A 23165-nucleotide genomic window follows, 5' to 3' on the forward strand; every position below is an offset into this window, starting at 1 on the left:
TATTGGGAAAAAGGGGGCAGTATGTTTTAAATTTCAAATGAGAGGGTGTTAGGGCTTTATCAAAAGGGTTAAGCCGGAATAATCAAAGATGGGACATCTTCTCTCTTTATTTACTTTTTTGCTTTTTGGTTACGACATGAATATTTAATCTTCTAAAATAAATTGACACTTTCCTATTATAATGCTTTAACATCACAACTAATCTCCAAAATTATGTTCATAATTCTTTTTTAAAGAAAAAAATAAAGTTGATTAAAATAATTTGATGGAGCAATTGTTTACTTCTAGGGACAAAGTGAGATTAGGACATGACATATGATAAAACCTTATCAATCACATTTTGTTTGCCTATTTCAAGCCGAACATGAGTTTGTAGCCATAGCAAAAATTTTGTATATGTTAGAGCAAAATTTTCAAGAACAATGATGATGTAAGATTACACGGGCTTATCCAAAACTCAAGGGTCTCCTAAAAAATTAATTATCTAATTATTCATGTTTAATTACAAGTTTCTTAAAACAAATTACAGTTAATTCGAATACTCAATAACATGTCCCAATTGTGGGTTTTTTTTCTTTTAAATAAAATTTATGTAAGTCAATTAATGTGTATACGTCTTCAAGAATTAATTGAAGTTTATGCTTCATGATGGAAGATTGTTATGTAGGATAGGTACATTTTAGGAGTCGTATGTTGAGTTATAGGTTGAGTTACCTGCGCTCTTTTAAGACATATAATATACAATTTCCAAACTTGCAATAAAATGAATCTAATCTTATACAGTATAGCTATACTAACTATGTGGTTCAAACGTTAAGTAGAAAACTCTATTTCTTTGGTAGCCATTTTGTAAGTTTAAATTATTTCTTATTTTTTGTACTGTTTCCATGATTTTTATTTTTTAAACATTTGTCTAAGTGTTGGCTGCTGTTTTTTTTTTTTACTTTATTTCAATGAGTAGAATTTTATTATGTAATAATAATTTGGATCTATTTATTTTAGTAAATTGTCATCATCTAGGATTCGTATAAAAGAACTTTAAAACTCAAGTTTTAATAAATTTCCTTTGAATTAGTCTAATTATAACATGGTTTAAACAATCGGTGCATTTCATATGTATTTATTTCTAATTTTGAGTGAAATGGTCTGAATATTCAAATCCGTATACAGATGAGTGGTAAGGGCATTTATGATGATAGCAATTTTTAAAAATAAAGTATGGTTCTTAATTTCTTGCCAAATATTGAAAATAAAAGGTGTATCACATTGGCCACCTTAATTGAGCAGAAAACCAAATTTGGTGGGTTTAAGGAAAAAAGCAAAGAAAATCTTATGGTAAGATTAAAAAATTTTCCAATTTTCAAAATCTCAAATAATTGCGTTAGTTAACGCCGTTATCACCGACGACACACACACACTTGTATAAAATTATAGAGCAAGCAACAGAAGAAACAGCAAACTAAAACAAACGCTCGAACACAAACACATAAAAACCCACTTCCGGTTCTTCACAGATCGGACCATAACTGTGAGTAATTTTCTATTTTTGCCACTCTCTTTGTTCTTGCTTTGCCTCTCGATCTGTTTATCACTTTTGCATGCATGCACATGTAATGTAGCTTTGAATTTTGATACTGCATTCGTTATTAGTTTGTCATCCGATCTGTAAATGTTGTTTTTTGCTTCTTGTTTAGTGCTTGCTGGCTTCTTGGATTTGTTTTGTGATTCATTTTTCACTTTATAATGTGTGTTTGTCTTTTTTTTTTTTTTAAGAAATGTGAAGAAATTGAAAAAAAAAAAGTTAAAACTTTTTAAGTGTTTTAGCTTAGTTGAGGTCAAGTTTAAGTTTGACAATAGATTTTTGTTTGTATTGAAATGAAAACAAAATGGTAAGGTTCAAGTTTTGGTTTTTCAATTGTTTTCTTCATTTCTGTGAGTAAATATTTCCTGGGTCTCAGCTGGATTGACTATTTCGTTAGCTGACATTAATGTCCTTCCTTTTTTAAATTTAATCTTATGTATGAATAATTTAATGAGGTTTGAACAGACAATGCATTTATGATTCCTCAGTAATTGACTAGAGATATTTGGTTTTAATTAGAATCCATTCTGTAATTGATAGAAATATCTGCAGGAATGTTGTTTTCATTTCTTATGCCAAATTACCCATGTTTGGAAATTGGAAAGTTGTTTTTCTTATACTTTCATTTTAGTTGTGTTTTTTATTTTCTTAGCTGAACTTAAAATTGTGCTCTTATTATTTTGACTTAGTCTCTCTATGTCCCCACGTAGTTTGGTTAATGCTTTATTGAGTATAATTGTGTTGTTTAGGTGGACTTTTGTCATAATTTTCATACTAAGCACACCCACTTCTCTTAGCATTCTTTAGTTCTAATTCTCCTTTTAGGTGTCTTGACCATCCAGTGGTTGGAAGGCAAATGATTCTGTTTGGTGCTACTTTTTCTTACACAATAAACAAACTGTTTGACAAAGCCAAGGCGGTTGCTTCTTTTAAATATTTTCTCTTCTCCTGATTTCTTTATCCCACTCAATCTTTAATATTTCATCAGTGCAACTGGTCTCTATTTATTCAGAAAAATCATACATATGTCTAGTTGTCCTTAAAATGAGTTTTATTTGCTTATTGGTCATGTAAATGTTGTTATCGAGTGTTGTCCTGGAAAAGAGAAAGTATTTAGCGGATGACATAGGATATTAGTTGCTGACAGACCCACTCATAAAACTTGGTTGAGAACACATGCTGCTTCAGGCTTCATTTTAGTAATCACGGTGCTAAGAAAACCTCATTGGTTCTCCCTTAGTTTTAGGTTTTGTAATTTGTTGATTTATTGAGTTTTTGAACCCTTACATGAATACAAAATTTAAGCAAGCATATTAAACTCATAATCTTGATTATTTTCCATTCTTAACGGATGTACTATTTATTGATTGTGCTGAATCTTACCTTACTATCTTATAACAAGCATGCTCTGTCTGTATGTTTAGTAATTGGATTTCTGAAATGAGCGATGTGGATTCCTGGTTCTTGTTCATTTTAGGTGTGTGCAGGTTGTAAAAGGGCTTAATTGAGCCCTTAGGATAGACTCCGTTATTAAGGGTTCTTCTTCTTTTGCATAAACTGAAATGTAATGAAGTGTACTCCAATTATTTGCTTATCTTCCGGTATAGCATCTGGTTCACTCTTGCTTTGTGCATTTGATTCTACAATCTAAAGTAGTTTAGGATTTTATCAAAGGCTGCATTGTTGTAATAATGATTGAGAGAAAATTTCAGTTTCGCTATTTTGCCTCCAAAGAAGAGTTTGTCTTGTGTTTGCATGATTTTGGCCACCGAACAATGCCATGACTAGAGAGAATGTTACTATACATTTGTGCATAGATTATTTGTCGCACCTGATGAATATCAAAAGATAGTGTGATTTTGATATTCATATTTCTCTGTTGCAGTGAAATGGGGATAGAAGTTACTGATGTTTGTATGGATAAAGAAGCCGATTGTGTCATAGTTTATTCAAATGGTGTCTCCCATGATTCTGATCATGAAACAATTCCCAATCATCATGATGTTGCGGGGCCATTTGAACATTTTGATGGGGATCCTCAACTCCAAAGTTTGGTAGAAAGCACTGAAGTAAAAGAATATGAAGTGAAGGAGTGTACCTCAGAGACCTCAATTGAGGTCGAGAAGGGTAAGGAAGAACAGAATGTAGTAAGTTCAATGCCTGAGGCTGGCTTGCCTGCAGAGAAGACCAAACCAGAAGATGTAAAAACAAAGGAAAATAATAAGTCACATTTAGTTGTGAAGCATGCGTCAAAAGCCACTGCTGGAAATGTTCGAACAAAACACACCATTCCACAGCCATTTTCCCTAGCAACTGAAAAGCGTGCTTCAAATGGAACCCGACCTACTGCAGCTGAGCTGAAGAGTGTGAATAAATCATCTAATACAAATAGTCTGCGACATCTGAACAGTAAAAAGCAGAATCAGGTAGCTTCAGCAACTGAATCTAGATTCCCAATATTTTTCCCAGTTAAGGTAAATTTAGAATGTTGCAAAAAGGTGAATGTCATAGTAGCATAGTGAGTAGCTTGAATTATAAAAAAAGTTATCTTTAGGTTGGAATGTGATACTCTATTTGGAAATCATAATATTGAAATTCAGGATGAGGAATTTTCTTAGCTGACCTATGAACTTCTGTCTGATTGGTTGCAGCCACCTCTGGTTCCAAGGAAGCCATTGCAACCCAATAACAAGAAGCTTCCTGATGAGGAAGACTCTTGTTCTGTTGCTTCCTCGTATCCTCTTGCCCCCAGCAACTTTAGCTTGATTTGTCATTTCCCTATGCTTTCTTATTTATTTATTTATTGTTGCCACCTCACTCTCTCTGTTCAAAATTGATGTTATCTCTTGACCATCCCTAGCACTGCCGCATCAGTGCGGACTGTGAAGTCCAGGATCATTGTTGCAGCAGCTCCTACATTTAGATGCACTGAACGTGCAGAGAAACGGAAGGAGGTACTCATCAATCTATTTCATCTGAATTATTTTTTGATTTTTCATATGTAATTTGGTCTGAATCTCTGTACCTATTATGTTACCACTTTTAGTTTTATTCAAAACTAGAGGAGAAACACCAAGCTCTGGAAGCTGAGAAGAGCCAAAGTGAAGCCAGGACTAAGGTATAGCTCTCAATGTAGACACCCAAGGATAATTACAAATATCTCTTTGTCATGATTGTCGATGGAAATTAATCATGTTTTAGATTAGTCTTATTCAGTTCATATTTGTCTGTTGTGTCAGATAATTCTCTAACCCATGTTGTTGTTTTGTCCTCATAAATCTTAATATTCTAGGAAGAGACAGAAGCAGCTATCAAGCAATTGAGAAAGAGTTTAACATTTAAGGCGAGCCCAATGCCAAGCTTCTACCATGACGGACCACCACCAAAAGTTGAACTCAAAAAGGTACGGCATGGATTTGATTTATTCCTTTTCCAATTTCCATCATGTTTGAACTTCGCAATATTGAGGTGCTATGAAACTGCTGTGTCCTCAAAATTGCCAAAAAATTGTGTTTAATTTTGTATTGAAGGAAATAGAAAAAGAGTAGTGTATGGTTCGCCTGTTAGAAATTTCTTTCAAATTTATCTGCTTAGATTTTGTTGCTTTTAATGGATACCAGATGCCACCCACTCGTGCAAAATCACCAAAGCTGGGCCGAAGGAAGAGCTGTAGTGATGCAGCCAGTTTGAATCAAGGAGACCAAGTGAAGGGAACTTCTCGCACGGGAAATCGTCAAAGTCTAGGTAATTACAGAGAAGACACCACCCTTTTTTCCACTGACAAAAAGGATCCAAGCAACATCCCAAATGGTCATGTCATTTGCAAACTCCAAGACAATCCTAAACTAGCAGAAGATATAATGGCCCCCAAGGTAAATGTTCATAGTAATTCAGAAATTGGTGTTGTCTTCCAACCCTGATTTCTGGTGAGCAGCACTCTAATTTATTAATTTAAAGAGGAAAAGGTGTTCATTTCTCTTGTTTTCCTGTGACTGTTCTGAATAATGTGCATTTTGTTGTTTTAAATTTGCAAGGACTTGTTGCAATGTTTGTGTAATTATGAAGTGTAAATTTTCTGTAACTTATATAAATGTCCCCATTTTGTAATAACCTTTGTTCATTTGTTTAATTCAGATGGAAGTTTGTTTATCTTTTGCTCATCTTCAAATGATCTACTGAACTACATTTGCAGCATTTTGTACAAAAAAGAACTTGTAATGTTAGTACTGAAATGTTTGAATTCAATGAAGATTGTGTTCTTAATAGTTTGCCTTTATGGTAGTGTGTGAGAAGTGATGGTTGCTTCCTTTATCCACAAAGAGAGATTAAAGTTAGAGGCAAAATGGACCCAGTAATTGTTGATGATTTTGGTGGAGATTGTGCTTTATAGGACTTTTTACAGGACTGGAAATCACTGTTTTGAGGAGTTATGTTTAGCTTCATAATGAAAAGCTCTTAAAGCAAAAGAAAAAAGTAAGTAGAGGGTAAAGAACTTAATGGCTGAATTGTTTGTGGTTAAACAAAAGATGACTTTTTTAGCAGGATATGCCCCATTTGTGGAAACAAGATTGCTTAGTCAAAAGCGCTCTGGCTTTGTATTGGTTCCAATTTAAGCTCTTGAATTTTCAGTGCGTGTCGAATCCTGATTTTCTATTTTCACACAGTTCTTTCCATACTTGGATAAATTAATGCTATGTTTGATATTGTTGTCTAGCAATTGTATTCTGAAAATTTAGGTGATATTAACTCTATTGTATTGTTATTTCGGAAGTGTTGTGGTCTAAAAATTACATTACCATAATACCTAATGAAGCTAAAGCGTCCGTTTATTAAAAGTCTTTTTATTAAAAGCACTTTTACATAGCTAACTGCCTCTGGCAGAAGTCTTGAGTAAATTGCTTTAGCAGTAAGTCAAAAATTTCAAATACCACATATAATCTTGGCTGTGCCAAATTGCCATTGCTTTAACTCAATCTTGATCTTGAAAAAGCAGTAACAGGCCAAGCTGTATATCTTTCCATTTAAGCCAAGAATCAGAGCATTTGTGGTATGGCCTCATTGATGAGCTTTGTCTAACCTCTAATCTAACCTTTTTCCTTAAGTGGGAAACAAAAAGAGACATCCTTTAAACAATATCATCATGGAATAGAGGTATTCCATTTCTTTAAATCACTGTTTACTGATAATCAAGTAAACAAATAATTTTATAAATCTTCATAAAGATTACTTCATCAGACGGGCAATACAATGCCACGTGTCCTCCTTTGATTGCTAAATGAAGCTCTTGCTTTTTCCTCCCAGAATTGCACCCAAACTTCTCATATCTAATTTCAACCCATTTGTTGTCTAGACTTCCTCCACCAAACTACAAGTTTTCAAATCATTTTTTCTTTTAGCACTAAGGTTGTGATGGCATCGATCTGGATGCAACAAACAAAAGAAAATTAGATTCTTGTTGCATTATTATGACCCCCATCCCGTATTGGATTATGGCAAGTATATATGCACACATACAGTCATGCAAATCCAAGGCTAAATTGGTTTGAAGTCTTGCTTGTGTAAAGCAAGATGTAGAAAGTGGGGCAATATGTCATGTGACCCACAAAATGATACTCTTAACTCATCCTCTCACATTCACACATATAAAGGGCCATTCAAAAACAATGCATTGGCAAATCAATGATACCAAAGCAGTTGTATAAATCTTTCTTTCTCTCATAGTTGAGGGGAATGCTGTCTGGTTCGAGACCTTTCATTTGAAGAATAGAAAATCATCTGAATGATCTCGGACCAGGCTTCATTCCCCCCAACAAGGTGTGTTTTACCATTCAATTGCATGAACACAACAATCAGTCATCTTCTTTCTCAGGTCAACTTAGCTAACTGTGTTTTCTTTTATATGCAGCTGCGTGAGAGCACTCCTGGAAGATCGCATATGGATACGTATATGCCAAATAGAGGAAATGGCATTTCTTGGGAGACGCCGATGACAATCCAAGCAGGTACAATGTATGATATATGTTATATTTGATCTCTACTTCGAGCAGATTCATAGCAAAATGACTTTTTCTTGTTGTCCATAATCTGCATTTTGGTTCTCTGATCACATCAAGCATGTTGCAAATAAGGCGATATCGCCTTCATATGAACAGAATCCTAATATATATGTATATGAATATTAAGCAAGTCATAATGGAAGTAAAATTACATGCTAAGTTTCCAAGAAATTAAATCGCCTGCAAAAGATTCTTCAATCTACCTAATTATCCTGAGAAGTACGGATTGGCATTGCTACAAGTATGATATTTCTACTCGTAGGATTTAAGAAGAAATATTGAAACTTAGAAATAACCCATTGCAGAACATTTTGATCTTGGAGTATGGCACTACCTGGGTTTATTCGTGCTTGATTTTTTTTCTTTTTTGGGTGGTTAAACCAAATTCGGTGATGACGAGAAATGAGGTTTTCGCGTGAAAATCTGACCAAAAGGAGAAAAAAATGACAAAAAATAAAGTTTTGTCAATCTTTTTGCAGTTGAAATTTTAGCCAAATTAGCTTTGCTTGTGGGGAGTTGCAAAGAATATAAGCTGAGAACTTTCACTTTAGTTGTTACATGAGATGAGAGAAGCAGCAGCAGTAGTACCCCATCAAATTAAATTGAGCTTTGAATTCACTCCTTTTATTTGTCTCCATAAGACTGCCATCATGACCAGAGCCCCTTATTCTTTGCCAATTCTTCACTTTTTAAGAAACATGTAGGTCGCAAATGTGGGTCATATTCTACCTAACGTGGGTCACAAATTAATATGTGCCTGAAATTAAAAGCCGACACTACTTCGAACAACAAACATTTCAACTAAAATTTTTTAACATATAAATAACAAATAATAAAAAGCAAATAGCAAAATCAAGAAAATTTGATCATCTAACAATATTCAAGTATCCCATGCTTATTTTGAACACCATCAAATGGACATAAAATCTATATTTCTATTATTAGAATTCAGAACTTAGAAGCGCAAAGTTTGAAATAAGTAAAAATACATTGTTAGGAGTCAACAGCCATTGAAAAATGAGCATATATAGCTCGTTGCAACCACAAAACCAAATCAAATACTAATGGAAAGATGGAGAATTAAAGCAATGGAAATTTACAAAGAGAGGCAGCCAATTTCAATGCCTCCAGCTGGAGTCTTGCTTGATATGTATTGTTCATGCATGTTCTTGGAACTTCTTGCATTGATGAAAGGATCATTTTTGTTTCTATGCATGTGCCGGTATAGTGCATATACACACACAAACACATAGATATATAATCATTTTTATTTATTTTTCTTTCTTTTGCTTTGAGACTTTAGTTAGTTTTTGCATGTGACATCGTTTGACCAAAAGCATAAAATATTTGTAATTTGCTTATTCTAATTTATGACATCACAACAATCAAAGTTAGGATCCTACATCATCACAATTCAAGGGAATCTGGGTGCTACAAATTTTGTTGCAAATAACAACGAGGCAACTTAGACGAATCTACCTTTAGCCTTTTAGTGACCATGATTTATCCGTACGTTAATCATAGGCAATGAGATCATAATTTACGTAAATTATTGCATCAATATAAATTCGTGTGTCATGTACTTGCCATGCCTAGATCGCCGGATGGGTCAAAAGAGAAGAGAGACATCTTGAGTACGTATGACAAAAAAGTAATTCCTATGCTCGATAAAGAGTCGTCTTGAAATTTTCTCCAAAATAGTTAGTCGAGAGAATGTGCATTGGCTCTCCAATGCTTTTTCAAGGTGCTTTTTTGAGACTTGACCATTTGAAAATTCTAAAAAGCATTCAACACTGCAGATTTAAAAATTTGCCTGGAAAAAAAAGAACACTTTTAAAAGAGAGAAAGGGGTCATGTGTAACACCCCCAAAACATTTCTTTCATTTCTTGAAATAATAATAGCAATAATGTCTTCTCAAAATAACAACAACAACAACAACAATATTTTTTATTGTATGATACTAATGTTAATATCAAGGTGTAGGGTATATCTAATTTTGAAAAAATAAATGGACACTTATTTTCATTGACTAAATTCTTGTTATGCGTGTATTTAGTTCACATGATTAGTTGATAATTACCTATTATAAGAATCTGTTGAATGAATGAATGTGTATATACGGAGAGTATTTGAGAGAAACTTGAACCAGGACTTCATTTTTCAATTATTTTACAATCTAATCACAAATTGGTAAAATGATTGATAGTACAATATGGATTAGATTAGAAATACTTTCAAGTTTCAAATATTTGAATGAAGATCAACATATACGATATATATAGAGGACCCAATATTTCTACCTCAAATCTTTAAGAATATAAAAGAAGAAAAAGAATCAGCCACTTAACTGAAAAATGGTGGGTGTGGGTCTTCAGCTTAAATAAACTTTTCATATCACGTAAACCTTCAAACTACGATAAATTGATTGTGGTATAGACATAAAAAGGAAAATAAAATTCATGATAAATTGATTATAATACTGGGTAGAGATCAAATAATAATTTTCTTTTTGAAGATAGGCCAGATAATAGTTAGACATCTTTATATTTAATTTGTAGTCTCGTTAAATAATTAGATATTATATGATGACAAGTCCTCACTAGCGTTTAGCTACACTTTTAAATTTTGGTTGAAATTAAAAAAACCCATGGGCTTAAGCCCAATCTAAGAAAGATTGTTACAAAATCATTGTCGACTTGAACCATTAGTATAAAAGTGTACGTGGCAGAATATGATTGGAAATTCAATTACTAAACCAACTCCAGCTGCAGCGTGTCGGGTCCCATCCGACCAGGGGCCGAATGTCTGTTACAGCACTCAGCATCATCCTGAACTTCTTTACTTGACAAATCATTAAAAACCGTATCTTCACGCTCCCTTCTCGCGTGCAATACACCTCCTAGCCAAACGACACAGTTTTTCTCCTCTCCTTAGTCTATTCCCCACGTTGCCTAAACTCCGCACGCCGAACCCAACCACCATCAGTGGTCTCGACACTGCCACGTCATAATTTGTAATGTCAAAATCAACAGCTAGCAACTTTCTCTCTCTACATACCTCCCACTTTGATCTCTCTCTCTCTGTAGATCTGCCGAGGCGAAAAGTCAATGTGAGCACCTTGTGTCGGAAAATCTAACACTTTCTCGGAAAATTTGAAATTTTCTGGAGAAGGAAAATTTGAAATTTTCTGGAGAAAGAAAATTTCAAAATGGACGAGGTTTTATTCGAGATGATGGAGTTTTTGAAGAGACCTTCGATTACCGAAACATTAGTCGACATTTTGCTATGTGCAGTTCCGATTTGGCTGGCCGTGATGATCGGTCTCGTGATCGGCTGGTCGTGGCGGCCGAGATGGACCGGATTGGTCTTCCTTGGCCTCCGGAGCAAGTTCAGATTTATATGGACCGCCGCGCCGCCTGGCTTCGGCGCTCGGCGGCTCTGGCTCGCTTTCACGGCTCTGTCGGCTTTCTCGGCTTGCCGCGTGCTTTGGAACAATTTCAAAGGAAAAGGCGCGAAATCGGATGCCGCTTCAGCGGCTGCTGCTGGTGAAGGAGTCGATGGTGATGCTAGGTGAGTGTTGAGTTTATAGTTTTTATATTTTTGGATTTAGTTGAGGTTTGATTAGTTAATGAAAATTTAATTATTATTATTGTTGTTGTTATTATTTTGTGGGGTTAAAATTTGTGACCTAATAATGTTCATGAAAATCATATGAATGTTAATGCTGGCAGCTGTTATTTTTGTGTAATTTTAGATATAGGAAACTAGTAGGGATGAAACATGTGCTGGGTACTCTTGATTACGATAACAGAGTTCCCATTTCTCAAAATGTAAGTAGGATTGCAGACTAGTTACACGTGCGCCCACCAGCAGGTTTGTTTATTATTATGGGGACTATGGGATTTTGGGATAAATATTCATGCAATTTGAATGGAGGAATGAGAATAATGTTGCTCATGTCTTGTGTACAAGATATGTTCGGGTTGCAGCTACTTGTGTTTCAGACATTTTATCATCCTTGTTATTATCATGTTGCTGTAAACATGACTACATTGTTTCATTACCGCTAGATTATGTCATCTCTGTTCATGGATGAATTAAGTTATGAGAGTTCTCTTTTTTGCAGCCCTGGTGCCAGAACTGCAGAGAAAGAGCAGCATGTTGTCACTGAGAATGATTTAGAGCACCTATTGCAGCTGCTTGAAAGGAAGGATGGAGAGATTGAATGGCAAACTTTGATGGAGAAGTCCACCCCAAACATGACTTACCAGGCTTGGCGCTCTGAGCCCGAGGTAGGTTGTCATTTGCTTAATACTTTCTGCCGTTCATCTGCTGCATCTGCTGAAAAAATGCTTTTTAGAATTACTGCTAAACAATGTATCTTCTGGACAAATTAGTGTCATTGTTTATCCATAAATGAGCATATTTGGTGAGGTGTGATTAATGCTAGATTAGATATCCTAAATACTTGGAATAATTACATAACCATTTTCCCAATTGGGTTTGTGATCACGTTTTGGAACTTAGTTCACAGGAAAAACAAATGTTATTGCTATTAGAATTAGTTTCAGCTATTTAATTGTTGGATTCAAAGCCATCGTATAATGGGCCTGCATTCCTTTCTCTTTCAGTGGAGATATATTTTGTGCACGTGATTGTGCATCTTATTCACTCAGTTTTTTAACAATCATGTATAACTACTTGATGGTGATCTCAAGTATTGTGCGCTAGTAGTTGATAATGATTTTGTCTATCAGACAGGGCCTGCTGTTTATCGAACTAGAACTGTGTTTGAGGGTGCAACTCCAGAATTGGTTAGAGATTTTTTCTGGGATGATGAGTTTCGACGAAAATGGGATCATATGCTTGCATATGTTAAAACGTTGGAGGAGTGTCCTCATACTGGGACAATGATTGTTCAGTGGATAAAAAAGGTTTGTGGAAAAAAAATTTCTTGTTTGTCTGATGTCTGAGTTTTGTAATGCTGCTTTCTTGTTCAACTACCAGATTGATTGATGCCTTTATTTCTTCGTATTTGCAGTTTCCTTTCTTCTGCAGCGATCGAGAGTATATTATTGGTCGAAGAATATGGGAGGCAGGAAAGAATTATTATTGTGTGACAAAGGTACAGGTTTAGAGCTTAGAAATCCAACTTCTTGTCTTTGAGACCCAGTACATAAGTGCAGTTGATTGTTATTATTTTTGGATTCCTTGTTCGATAAATTATTATCAGAATCTTAATTGTTCATGTGCTGTTCTTTCTGAAACTGATTGTGAAAATTAAATTTGCATTCTGGTAATTGGTTTTGCTTAAAATGTTTGCAAGACCCCCTATGCTCCTGTCTGCATTCATTATTTCACTGGAATTTACATTATTCTATTGTTAACAACAAGGTGTTGTTGCACATTTTGTTTGCATCAATCCATGTTGTAGTATGGAAGACTCAATAGGATCTTTATATTGTTAGTAATCAGTATTTCATTGCATTTCATCACGTTGACCATGAATATTGTTGTTTTGAGTTATATAATACTGCAGGGTGTGCCATATCCGGCTTTGCCTAAGCGTGACAAGCCAAGACGTGTGGAGCACTATTTTTCAAGTTGGGTTATCAGGGCTGGTGAGTATTCGGTTATCCAATTGAGTTTCACTAAATTGCAGCAGAAAAATATTTAAATTTTGATTTGCTGATGCCCCTTCGTTGCCTTTGTATGAAACATGAATGCAGTGGAATCCCTTAAAGGAGATGGGCAGCTTTCTGCATGTGAGGTTAATCTTATCCATTACGAAGAAATGGGGATCCCAAAAGATGTTGCGAAGTTGGCCATCCGGCATGGTATGTGGGGCGGTGTCAAGAAATTAAACTCCGGCATGAAAGCATATCAGAATGCTAGGAAATCAGATTCATCATCACCTGGAAGGGCACTGATGGCAAGCATCACAACAAAAATTTCTGTCAATGAAAGCATGGAATCTCTGGATCCAGTTTCTAGTGAAGAAGAAAAAGGGCAAGTGGCCAACCCTAAATATCAGAAAGATCATGGCATAGACTGGAAATGGATAGTTATTGGTGGAACTGTTGCTGTAGTTTGTGCACTTCATTCAGGTGCAATTGGGAAGGCATTGTTGCTTGGAGCTGGGCGGAGAATTGCCAGGCGGTGAGATTTTTGAGATAAAATGTGTCTTATTTGTCTTTTTCACTTTCGGGAATCTTTAAAATTTTCACAAAACAGCGCACATCAATCAATTACTCGATCGATGATTTGATATATATCAATATTTTTTAAATAGAGGTGTCAAGTGTCGAACTTAGGCCTTTCTTTTCCTCCTTCAAAACTTTCTGTATTCTTCATTGCATAGTGAATGTGGAGAGCTATATAATTTTACGTCTGAAAACAAGATATATTTTTGTTTTAGCCCACACCGGTTAACTTTTATGATCACCAGTTAAGGATTAGGTTATTTGGTGGTTCATGTGTGCTTTGTAGTTAAACTACTCAGAGGCTGGTTGGTTGCCTCCAGAGTTTTTAATTAAAATATTTGGTAAACACTTATTGATGAAGTTTCAAAAGGTAAGTTGATTTGTTGTTACACTTGTATTTGTATAATGAGAAACTTATTTTCTTCAATATTTTTGTGAAAATTATCATTTAAAAGTTATATTTATTACACATTCCTAATTTCTATTTTTGTTTTATAGTTAATATTTTTTTAACAACAGAAATGACTTAAAAATTACAACATCTCAATCTCAATACTAAACAGGGCAAAATTTATTTCAAATATTCCAAAGATAATACCCCCGCATTAACCTGCCTCAGGTGATGTGCATGCGTTGGAGGCTCGTGCGAGCGTAAAATTTGTCAACCATGTTTGTTGCTTCTGTGGCAAGCAAAGGGAACATGTAGAGCCGCATTTATCTCAAGCTTTGACATTTATTGTCCAGGAGTAACAATTTTCACTAGATCAAGATGAAGACCCGTCTGGAGAATATAACGTTGTCTCCTAGAATGTCTCTTTTTCCCTTGTGGTTTTATGCTATGATATCGCTGTAGAGATAGTCCTTCATTGGCCTCCCTACAACCTCAGAAGGCAATCATGTGATGCTGTTGGTACAAATATCAATATTCACTCTATCTTCGTGTCTGTTAAATATGCTGATTGTGACCACCCATCAACCCTCACTAATTTTTATTCGGTGACATACATGTAATCTCTGAATTTGCACCTTCAAAATACTTCCCTTTATCTAAGATCACATATCGCCGCCAAAGACAATTGTCACTATTTTTCATAAGTTTTTCTAGACTCATGAATTACGTACTCCTAATTTGAGCTCTTGAGTAAAATTATTAACATGAGAACTCATATCAAAATAAGATCTTAATTCATTTTGTAAATCGCCTACTTTTGAAGACTCCAATATTTGTAGAATAATTTCGTGAAACATGAAATACATATCCCAATTGTTAGTCCCCCCCTCAAATATTTTCCTGACAACTTCCAGGAATTGACAAATTCCAATATTAATTAACAAAACCTTTATGATGAAGTTGAGGTGAATATCTTCTTTTCAACGTCTTTATTAAAATTGGATGATGTTAGTGTTACAAAACACTGCATGGATGGTTTATAAATTACCTCATCTGTTAGTTTCTCTATCATTCTTGAGAGTGATAGAGATCTAACCCACTTTGTTAGATAGTGCGTGATAATTGATAAGGAGCTCCAGTGGTGCAACTTGGCCCAGACCTTAAGATGGTGGTTGATACTTGATACAACACAGCCAAAACCCTAATCCTAACATTAATAAGCAAGTGGATTTATTGTGAAAATGAGGTCCCCAACTTGGCACATATCTGAGGATCAACATCATCATTTCATCCTAACATTAATGGTGTGTTTGCAAATTGATTATGATCAAGAGAATTTTGAAGAAGTGATCTCCCTTCTTAATTGATGGACGAAAGAAGCTCAAGAGAATTTTAATGACCTTTGTCCATTGTTATCAAATCTATTGAAGTTCAATTCAATCTAATTAAAATATTTAGTAATAAATGTAATATCCCATTTTAAAATTAAACGTACGTTTATTTCAGATTGAATCTTTCACCTCGGCACTTTCATTACTATACAAAGCCAAACTTTTGGGAACGTCCAAGGAGTTCACCATGTCAAATCCCCTTTGGTAAAATATTAAAATGATTCCAAAAACAAATTTCAACCAAGAACGTTAAGTTACAGATGCGCGGGACCCAATGAATCCAGAACGCAAAATGTCTAAAGTACCACGTGAAAAAAGAATAACCTTTTTCTAAGAATAACCGCTTCACAACGACCTATTATAAAATTTGGGTATGTTTATAATTTTCTTAATTAAGTGAACTGGACAAATAATCATTAGATTTAGACAAAAGCTTAATCTCTCTTTTTTGGGTGTACTTACAGGTCTAAGTTGAAAAGTACCTGCACATTTGGGGCTTCCATTTTCAGAGACCGACAATTGTTTTTCGGCTGAGACATAATAATAAAACAAAGATTTGAGTTTTGAGGCAGCAGCTGCTGTGCTGTAACTTGTACAATATTTACGTTGTAGTATGTAAATAAATTTGCCATAAACAGATATAATGCAATACGGAACCCACCGTCTTTAATATTATTGGCGTGGGATGTGTCCACGTTGCATGTTCTAAACCTCATAACTTTAGAATCTCCGGAAAAGCTACTGGGACTTGGAGAGAGAAGGAGAAGCTTCAGCCCTCGCGTAAGAGCTGACAAGGCCCGTGCCTCTTGTCATCAATTTTGGCCTTTAACTTGAAACCCTCTCTGTTTCTTAAATTGTAATGCTTTCTTGTTTCAGTTTTTACTTTGGTTCTTTTGAAGTGCTTTGGATTGAAAGGTGAAGGGGAAGTTTGTATGAGGATTTTGTGAAGAATGAGTATGCTTAGATCATGCTTTACTGAAATGGGCATCTCTTACCTTCGATGTTTTTGCTCTACCTTTATTGCTTTCAACATTAGGCTGCCGCTACAGTGGTTCGCATGTGTTTATAGATAATATTATTGCTTTCCAATTCCTATCCTATTTATTATTAGTCATAGCTTTTAGTACTGGATTATCCTTTGGAGATAATTTTTGATAATTGTGTACTTCTTTTATATGGTGCATGAAATATGGTCAATTCCGAAGAAAGTTTGATTGTTTTGTTTTCTAAGGTGGTTTATCTGAATGTTTTGACGATTATCATATTCTTTGTTAGCCATGCAAGGATAGGTACCTCCAAGAATTCAGATCTGTATTTGCCATATCTGGGTTCCTTCATTTGTCTTTTCATATCTTATGTTATGTTAAAGATATATATTCTGATTCTATGCTCAATACATCTGCAAAATGTGTTTCCTGTTTCGAGAAAATCTTCTGCACCTCGGATGTACTTTGTCCAATGCATAACAAGTCAATAGCATCCTCTCATGTGTGCATTTATTTGAAACCATTACCAATCAAATGGGTGATTACCTTGAACAGAATTACGCCTGTTTATTACTAACTGGTTTTAATACCTCCGAAGTACAGAATAATTTCTTGTTTAGTAGAGGTTTAGTGTTGAAATTGTGAGCATAGTCATTAGCTAGTGCTGCTCAAATGCAACTGATCAACATTAATTGGGTTTTCACACAACACAGCATGCTTCAATATACTTGATATTGCCTTGTAATTCTACATGCAATTTTCTTATTCTTACATCAAACTTATTCCTTAACTGTAAGCCAAATATGATCTTGATGGTTGTGACCATTTGCAAAGTGTCTTTGTATACATCTGCCTAATGTTTGTAAAACATATAATGTCGGTAGCTTTGTCGTTGTTCGAGCTTAATACTATTTTCTGGGATCTTGTGTACTATTTTCAGCTTTTGTCTATATTTCTCTATTCTCTCTTTGTTTTGGAATAATTTCTGTCTTTTCTGGTTTGCACATGACCAGCCCTTTGGTGCCAGTCTTGAACGTTAGGGGGGCTGGTATTTTTGTTCAGGCCCTTTTCTACTAGCTGAAGTTTTTGGGACACAGTGTTCGTAGAACTTTTAGTCCTTTGAGGAAAACTGTATCTTCTATTATGATACCTAGAAGTATGATATATTATCACATCTCTGTTTCAAATTTTGCAAATTTCTCTTCTGTTGCTTTACCATATTGTCTTTTCAGGATTGACTAGGAGTGCCTCATGCTGAAGATGAATGTAGAGAATGAGAACATAGAGCCAGTGACTGATTTGGGACTTGCACTAGGTTATTCTAGCCAATGCGTTCAGAGGAGATTGAACAGTGATTCAGGTGCAGGTGCAAATGCAGGCTCAAGGATAGACATGAAATTTGTGGCCACCAACCCCCTGTCTGAACTAGTTTGGTCTTCACGGAATGGTCTGAGTCTAAAATGTGCTGATTCTAGCTTTGTCGACAAAAAATCATATCTTATTTTGGGTGCAGGACCGAGCAATGTGGTTCTTTCACCATCTCAAGAGGTTTGCGCTGGGAGGTCTAGCAATGACAAACCTGTAAATGAAGAAAACTTCATAATGTCACAAGATGCATTTTATCTGATCAATGAAACTGCTGGTAGGAATATTTCGGGCTGGAATCCTGGAATTGATGTTGCCGTCATGCCTCACAGTGGAGCAGGTCATGAAGATAAGACAGGTGAGGATAAATTATCTTAGTTACACATTGTCTGCATATGTGATAAATGTCAATCAAATAAATTTCATTCATCTTTCATCCCAAAAATATATTTTCAATTGTCAATAACCTCTTGTTTGGCAGGAATTGGACTTTACTTGGAAGAAACAAAAGGTGAGATGGGAGTAGCTGGACAAATTAATGTGAACGAAAATTTTAAGAATTTGAAAGAGGATTGTATAGCTGGTCCTAGCAATATACAAGTGGCTGAGATATCCGAAACCAAGGATAAGTTATCTTCAAAATTTTCAGGTGCTTGATATGTTACATTTTCATTTTCCATTTTGGTGCCCCTGGCATGGTAAATTTGGAAGATCATTCTAGAAAGTCACCATAGGGTTGCAGCTGGGGAAAAAAAAATTCATTATTTAGATATGAATGAAAAATTGCATCCTATAATTTCAGCTAGTGATGTGAACACTTTTTGGGTAGTTTCTGTTTTGCCATAGAGGCAAGAGTGATTCAAGTTCCTGAAGCATTTTCCTCAAAGAACATTCGCCTTTACATGAAACAAAGGCTTTTTATATGTTATGTACATTAACCATTATGCGGTCGTTTTACTTTTAAATCTGGTTAACACCAACGTGTCTTTTATCGATCCTTACAGCTGATCTCAGACCTGATTTAGCACTAAATGAACCTCTATCTGGGGATCCTACTGGTGGTGGCAAAGATATTGCTAGTGGGAATCAGACATCCAGAATGGAAATTGTTTTGGCCTCCAAAGTCCACCACACAAAAGAATCTGAAGCAAATGACACTTTAGTGCGGACCTTGAAATCCCCAGGGAAAAGACACGAGAAATCTGCTTCCTTCCTGGAAAAAGAGAGAAAGAATAAGATTGCAAGGACAAATTCTGTTAGTGTTCATCCTTTAGAGAAATTGGAATCAACATCTGAGAATGACTTACAAAATCTTCTTAGTAAAAATGTTAGTGGTGCTGCTAGTAAGGCTGTACTGTCAGAATCGGCCCAAGAAGTTAAAAATAGCTCTCAGCCTGAAGAGGAGACATTTCCCAGAGACGAGGCTGTTTCAGGTGAGCATTCTCCGACTACCAGCAGAATACGGAGGTATCGAAGAAAAGGCAAGGAAAAGGCTTTATCCGATGGAGATGTGAATGAAAGAATGTCAAAAGACAACGATGACAGCCATGAGAGTGTTGAAAGTTGTAACAGCACTGGATTATTTTCAACATGCAAAAAGAGATGGAGCTTTGAGCAGCAGTTGATCGTTGGAAGTAAAAAAGTTAAAAAGCAAATCCGGGAGACTACTGGTTCTGCATCATGTGTCAAACAAGATAGCTCCTTCATGAATTGGATATTGAACATGATGAAGGGGTTTCCAAAATCAAATCTAGACAATTCACCTTCAGTTGATCTCACCCTTGCGTGTACAAATTATGGACATAAATGTTCTGATCAGAAATTTATCACATATAAAAAAAACCAAGATTCTGAGTGCAGAAATGTCGGGTTTCAATCTATTTTCCAGTCCTTATATCGTCCGAAGATGAAGGGTCAGGAAAGAATATCTGATGATAATTATCAATCAGAACTTGAGGTGTTTAATGGACTATGTGACATTAGTGCTACTCCACTGGCTTGTCATGCTGACAGTGCTAACTTTCACAAACAATTTCTTCTATCAAATGAGAAATTCAACGAGTCGACATCAGGAGATGGAGCAGGTACAGCAACCCAGCCTAAGATTTCATCTGCCAATTTTGGTTCCAGTCAGGAAAACTGCAAGGCTAACTCTTCAGAGAACAAAAATTCATGCAATGTGGCGCTGGCAGCTGATCAGGGGGAAGGAGGAACAGACTCTAATTCCTCTCTGGATAAACATAAGGTGAGCAGTACCGAGAACATTGATTCAGAACCGCCTTCCAAAGTGAAGAAAACACATGATTTTGTTCGTGGAAGTGATCCTCTGGGAAGCTTGTGGATAACTAGGTTTGCTCCAAAAACTTCACTCCCCTTATCCAACCTTGATAGTCAAAACCAAAGTAAAGGTGGAGGTGGAGCCCTTGAATGCTCCACTAGTTGCCACAGACTCACTCCTTGCTCCCAGAATCCATATTGTTCTTCCAATGACCATAATATTGTGGAGGCTAGGCAACACTTCACTGATGATGCACCTGCTGCTGTGGGTAAAGAGATAGAGAATTGTGCTGCGGAAGCTGAGACTTCTAGTGGGTTTAATAGAATAAAAGGTCATGATGATCAAAAGTCCAAGTGTAAACTGAATCCTATTATCCCTTCTCCAAGATTTCAAAACTCGGCAATGGCTTCTGTGTTTGCAAGGAGGCTGGATGCACTGCGACACATCACACCATCTGCTGTTACAGATAATGCAGCTTGTACAGCCATCACCTGTTTCTATTGTGGCAGGAAAGGTCACCCTTTACGAGATTGTTCGGAGATTTCAGATGGCGAGCTCAAAGATCTTACGAGGAATATCAATTCATATAATGGAGCAGAAGAGTTGCATTGCTTATGCATTCGATGTTTTGAGCTTGATCATTGGGCTGTTTCATGTCCCAATGCAACCTCAAGAAGTCAAAGTCTATTGGAGGGTTGTAACTGTGGTCCAAATGAATTTCAGCTGAATAAAAGAAATGATGAAAGTAAAAATCTGTTGTATGGTAACAACTGCCTTTATCAAGCTACTGGTTCACATACTATTTATGATCGAGATGATCCTCAAAGAGAGGCAGATCCCAAATTTATCCGGAAACTGCCTGAAGTAGTGACTTCTGACCGAATGATACCTAATGCATACTTAATAAAAGATTGCAATGCTTCAGGTTCTGGAGAAAAGAACGTTGTTAATAGGCATATATCAGAGGTACCAAAGGGGATCTTTGATTTTATAAAAAGAATCCGTTTATCTCGAACAGATATCCTCAAGTAAGTGAATTAATTGTCTGTCATTAGTTAAGCCTTTTAATTACTGCATTTACTTGCTTGCATTGACAGCTAGTTCAAATTGCACTCTATAGAAGGCTTATAGCTGGGAAAATAATCTGTACTTGCTTGCATTGACAACTAGTTCAAATTGCACTCTATAGAAGGCTTATAGCTGGGAAAATAATCTGTTCGTGGATCATCGCAGGAAATGAGATGAATACCTTTATGGCTTTGTCTTTATATCAGGTCAATGTCCAAATGAGAAGAAAAACCCTTATAATGTGATTATAGATATACTGTATTTGCATTGGATGTATTAGCATAACCATGGATCCATATTGTCCACTTTTTATAGATAAAGCAGCCAAAAGGTTTTAATGAGATGGATACCTTCATCTTTATATCAGGTCAATGTTGATCTGACCACAAGCCTCTAGTGATCTGACTCTATATTGATAGTTCATGGTTATAAATTTTCAAAAGATTGTAAAAATACTTTGGTTTCATCCTAAAGGTTTTTGGTAAGATCGTAAATCTGTTTTTGTCTGTCTTATTGAACCTGTTATCTCTATTTTTAACTGTTCTGGTCCGATACTGATTTTTCTATTTTACATTAACAACAGATGTATGAACTCCCATATGTCACTTGCCCATCTTAAAGGATTCTTCCTGCGCTTGCGGCTTGGGAAATGGGATGAAGGACTTGGGGGAACTGGATACTATGTGGCTTGCATAACTGGTATAAATAAAGTCTTATCCTGCCTGTTTATTCTTTATAAATTTGTTGATAGAAGAAAAGAACCGTCTGTTTCATTGCTTTCATTGATTACTAACTTTTGCCTGTTTCTTTCTCTTTTCTGTTGAGTGCTCAGGGGCGCAAAGAGAGATAAGCTCACCAGCGGGCTCCAAAAATTTGATTTCTGTGAATGTGGGAGGCATCAACTGCTTGGTTGAGAGTCAATATATCTCCAACCACGATTTCCTTGAGGTAAAATGCAGTTTGATTTATTATTTTCTTGTTTTGACTGCTTGCCATTCTTTTCAAAGAGAATCAAGCATGTGACAACTGGCTTATTCATTCATTTTTTGCTTATTCAAACATGAGGGACATATCTATTTATACAGAGTCGCCATGTAATATAAGCACAATGGGCCTAATGGCTGTGGACAAGGTGACACACAGGAGCAGTTAATTTATAAAAATGCAGAAACAAACCTATATTTTTGGATCATTTGGCAGTCGTATTGCAAGAGAAACTCGTCAGTATTCTGGATATTGGCTTGTTATCCACATTTAAACTTCTACCTTTGCTCTGCATTTTGCAGGACGAGCTTATGGCATGGTGGTCTGCGACCGTAAAGAGCGGCAGCAAGATTCCATCTGAAGAAGATTTGATACCGAAAATAAAAGAAAGGAAAATGTTAGGTTTGTAGATATAACCTACCCCAGGTACTGTAAACTAGCCAGTAGAGTAGTTTCTTTTTTTCGGGTATGCATTTAGATTTTAAAAGGAAGCTGTATCCTCGTGTGTATAAAAAATTTTGATTTACTTTTTTTGGTTTGTATACTTGCAATGGTATCATATTTTAGCTTACAGGCTACGGCTGATTTTGTATTTCTTGAAAGTTTCTGTTCAACTTCCATCGTGATTGAATGAAGTTGAGTATACATTGATTCAATATCCGATCTTTATATTTATTTGAAAAGTTATAAAGTCAGTTCGAATGAAGTGATGCCACCATTACCAAGTTGGGACGTAGAGTTTCTGTCCACAAAATTCTGAAATTGTTAATTTTTACATCATTGCAGATGATGAAGATAGAATTTCCACTTTCATTTAAATTATTATTATTATTAGTATTATTATTATTGTTATTATTATT

The 23165-nt window shown here is 35.7% G+C and overlaps 3 protein-coding genes and 1 non-coding gene across 16 annotated transcripts; all 4 read left to right on the forward strand.

The window, feature by feature from the left end:
- Positions 1-1395: 1395 nt before the first annotated feature.
- Positions 1396-5731, forward strand: LOC102620677 (protein WVD2-like 3). 2 transcript variants are annotated; one of them, XM_025102854.2, is made up of 7 exons: positions 1396-1528; positions 3468-4056; positions 4234-4316; positions 4443-4536; positions 4629-4700; positions 4875-4985; positions 5203-5731. In XM_025102854.2, the coding sequence occupies exons 2-7, from the start codon at positions 3472-3474 to the stop codon at positions 5500-5502; spliced, it is 1245 nt and encodes a 414-aa protein (XP_024958622.2). In that variant the 5' UTR covers positions 1396-1528; positions 3468-3471; the 3' UTR covers positions 5503-5731. The 2 variants fall into 2 exon arrangements, with proteins under 2 accessions (XP_024958622.2, XP_006489531.2); XM_006489468.4 differs by having other exon boundaries at positions 3468-4008.
- Positions 5732-7284: 1553 nt separating this feature from the next.
- Positions 7285-7416, forward strand: MIR166G (microRNA MIR166g). Its single transcript, NR_161496.1, is given in 1 exon segment — positions 7285-7416. It is a non-coding gene; the product is annotated as a microRNA MIR166g (primary transcript).
- A 3205-nt stretch (positions 7417-10621) lies between these two features.
- LOC102620401 (uncharacterized) lies at positions 10622-14269 on the forward strand. The gene is made up of 6 exons (XM_006489467.3): positions 10622-11209; positions 11766-11931; positions 12397-12573; positions 12681-12764; positions 13179-13260; positions 13369-14269. Exons 1-6 carry the CDS (start codon positions 10848-10850, stop codon positions 13800-13802), a joined length of 1305 nt encoding a protein of 434 aa, XP_006489530.2. The 5' UTR covers positions 10622-10847; the 3' UTR covers positions 13803-14269.
- Positions 14270-16149: 1880 nt separating this feature from the next.
- Positions 16150-22961, forward strand: LOC102619163 (uncharacterized). 12 transcript variants are annotated; one of them, XM_052435912.1, is made up of 8 exons: positions 16153-16404; positions 16501-16578; positions 17843-18333; positions 18457-18624; positions 18980-21281; positions 21905-22020; positions 22154-22269; positions 22608-22961. In XM_052435912.1, exons 3-8 carry the CDS (start codon positions 17862-17864, stop codon positions 22713-22715), a joined length of 3282 nt encoding a protein of 1093 aa, XP_052291872.1. In that variant the 5' UTR covers positions 16153-16404; positions 16501-16578; positions 17843-17861; the 3' UTR covers positions 22716-22961. The 12 variants fall into 12 exon arrangements, with proteins under 12 accessions (XP_052291880.1, XP_052291872.1, XP_006489526.2 ...); XM_052435929.1 differs by having other exon boundaries at positions 16154-16577; positions 17841-17970; positions 18124-18333; XM_006489463.4 differs by having other exon boundaries at positions 16153-17766.
- Positions 22962-23165: the final 204 nt, after the last annotated feature.

This window comes from Citrus sinensis, chromosome 1, assembly GCF_022201045.2.
Source record: "Citrus sinensis cultivar Valencia sweet orange chromosome 1, DVS_A1.0, whole genome shotgun sequence".
In the NCBI taxonomy this organism is placed as follows: Eukaryota; Viridiplantae; Streptophyta; class Magnoliopsida; order Sapindales; family Rutaceae; genus Citrus; species Citrus sinensis.

Excerpts from the sequence above, each read along its gene's own strand:
- LOC102619163 (XM_052435887.1), top strand. The coding sequence starts at position 17,862 with ATGCTGAAGATGAATGTAGAGAATGAGAACATAGAGCCAGTGACTGAT. Across the intron at positions 18,334-18,456 it reads AGGTCATGAAGATAAGACAG|GAATTGGACTTTACTTGGAA; the intron begins GTGAGGATAAAT and ends CTTGTTTGGCAG. Across the intron at positions 18,625-18,979 it reads GTTATCTTCAAAATTTTCAG|CTGATCTCAGACCTGATTTA; the intron begins GTGCTTGATATG and ends CGATCCTTACAG.
- LOC102620401 (XM_006489467.3), top strand. The coding sequence starts at position 10,848 with ATGGACGAGGTTTTATTCGAGATGATGGAGTTTTTGAAGAGACCTTCG. Across the intron at positions 11,210-11,765 it reads GGAGTCGATGGTGATGCTAG|CCCTGGTGCCAGAACTGCAG; the intron begins GTGAGTGTTGAG and ends TCTTTTTTGCAG. Across the intron at positions 13,261-13,368 it reads AAGTTGGGTTATCAGGGCTG|TGGAATCCCTTAAAGGAGAT; the intron begins GTGAGTATTCGG and ends ACATGAATGCAG.
- LOC102620677 (XM_025102854.2), top strand. The coding sequence starts at position 3,472 with ATGGGGATAGAAGTTACTGATGTTTGTATGGATAAAGAAGCCGATTGT. Across the intron at positions 4,057-4,233 it reads CAATATTTTTCCCAGTTAAG|CCACCTCTGGTTCCAAGGAA; the intron begins GTAAATTTAGAA and ends GATTGGTTGCAG. Across the intron at positions 4,537-4,628 it reads GTGCAGAGAAACGGAAGGAG|TTTTATTCAAAACTAGAGGA; the intron begins GTACTCATCAAT and ends TACCACTTTTAG.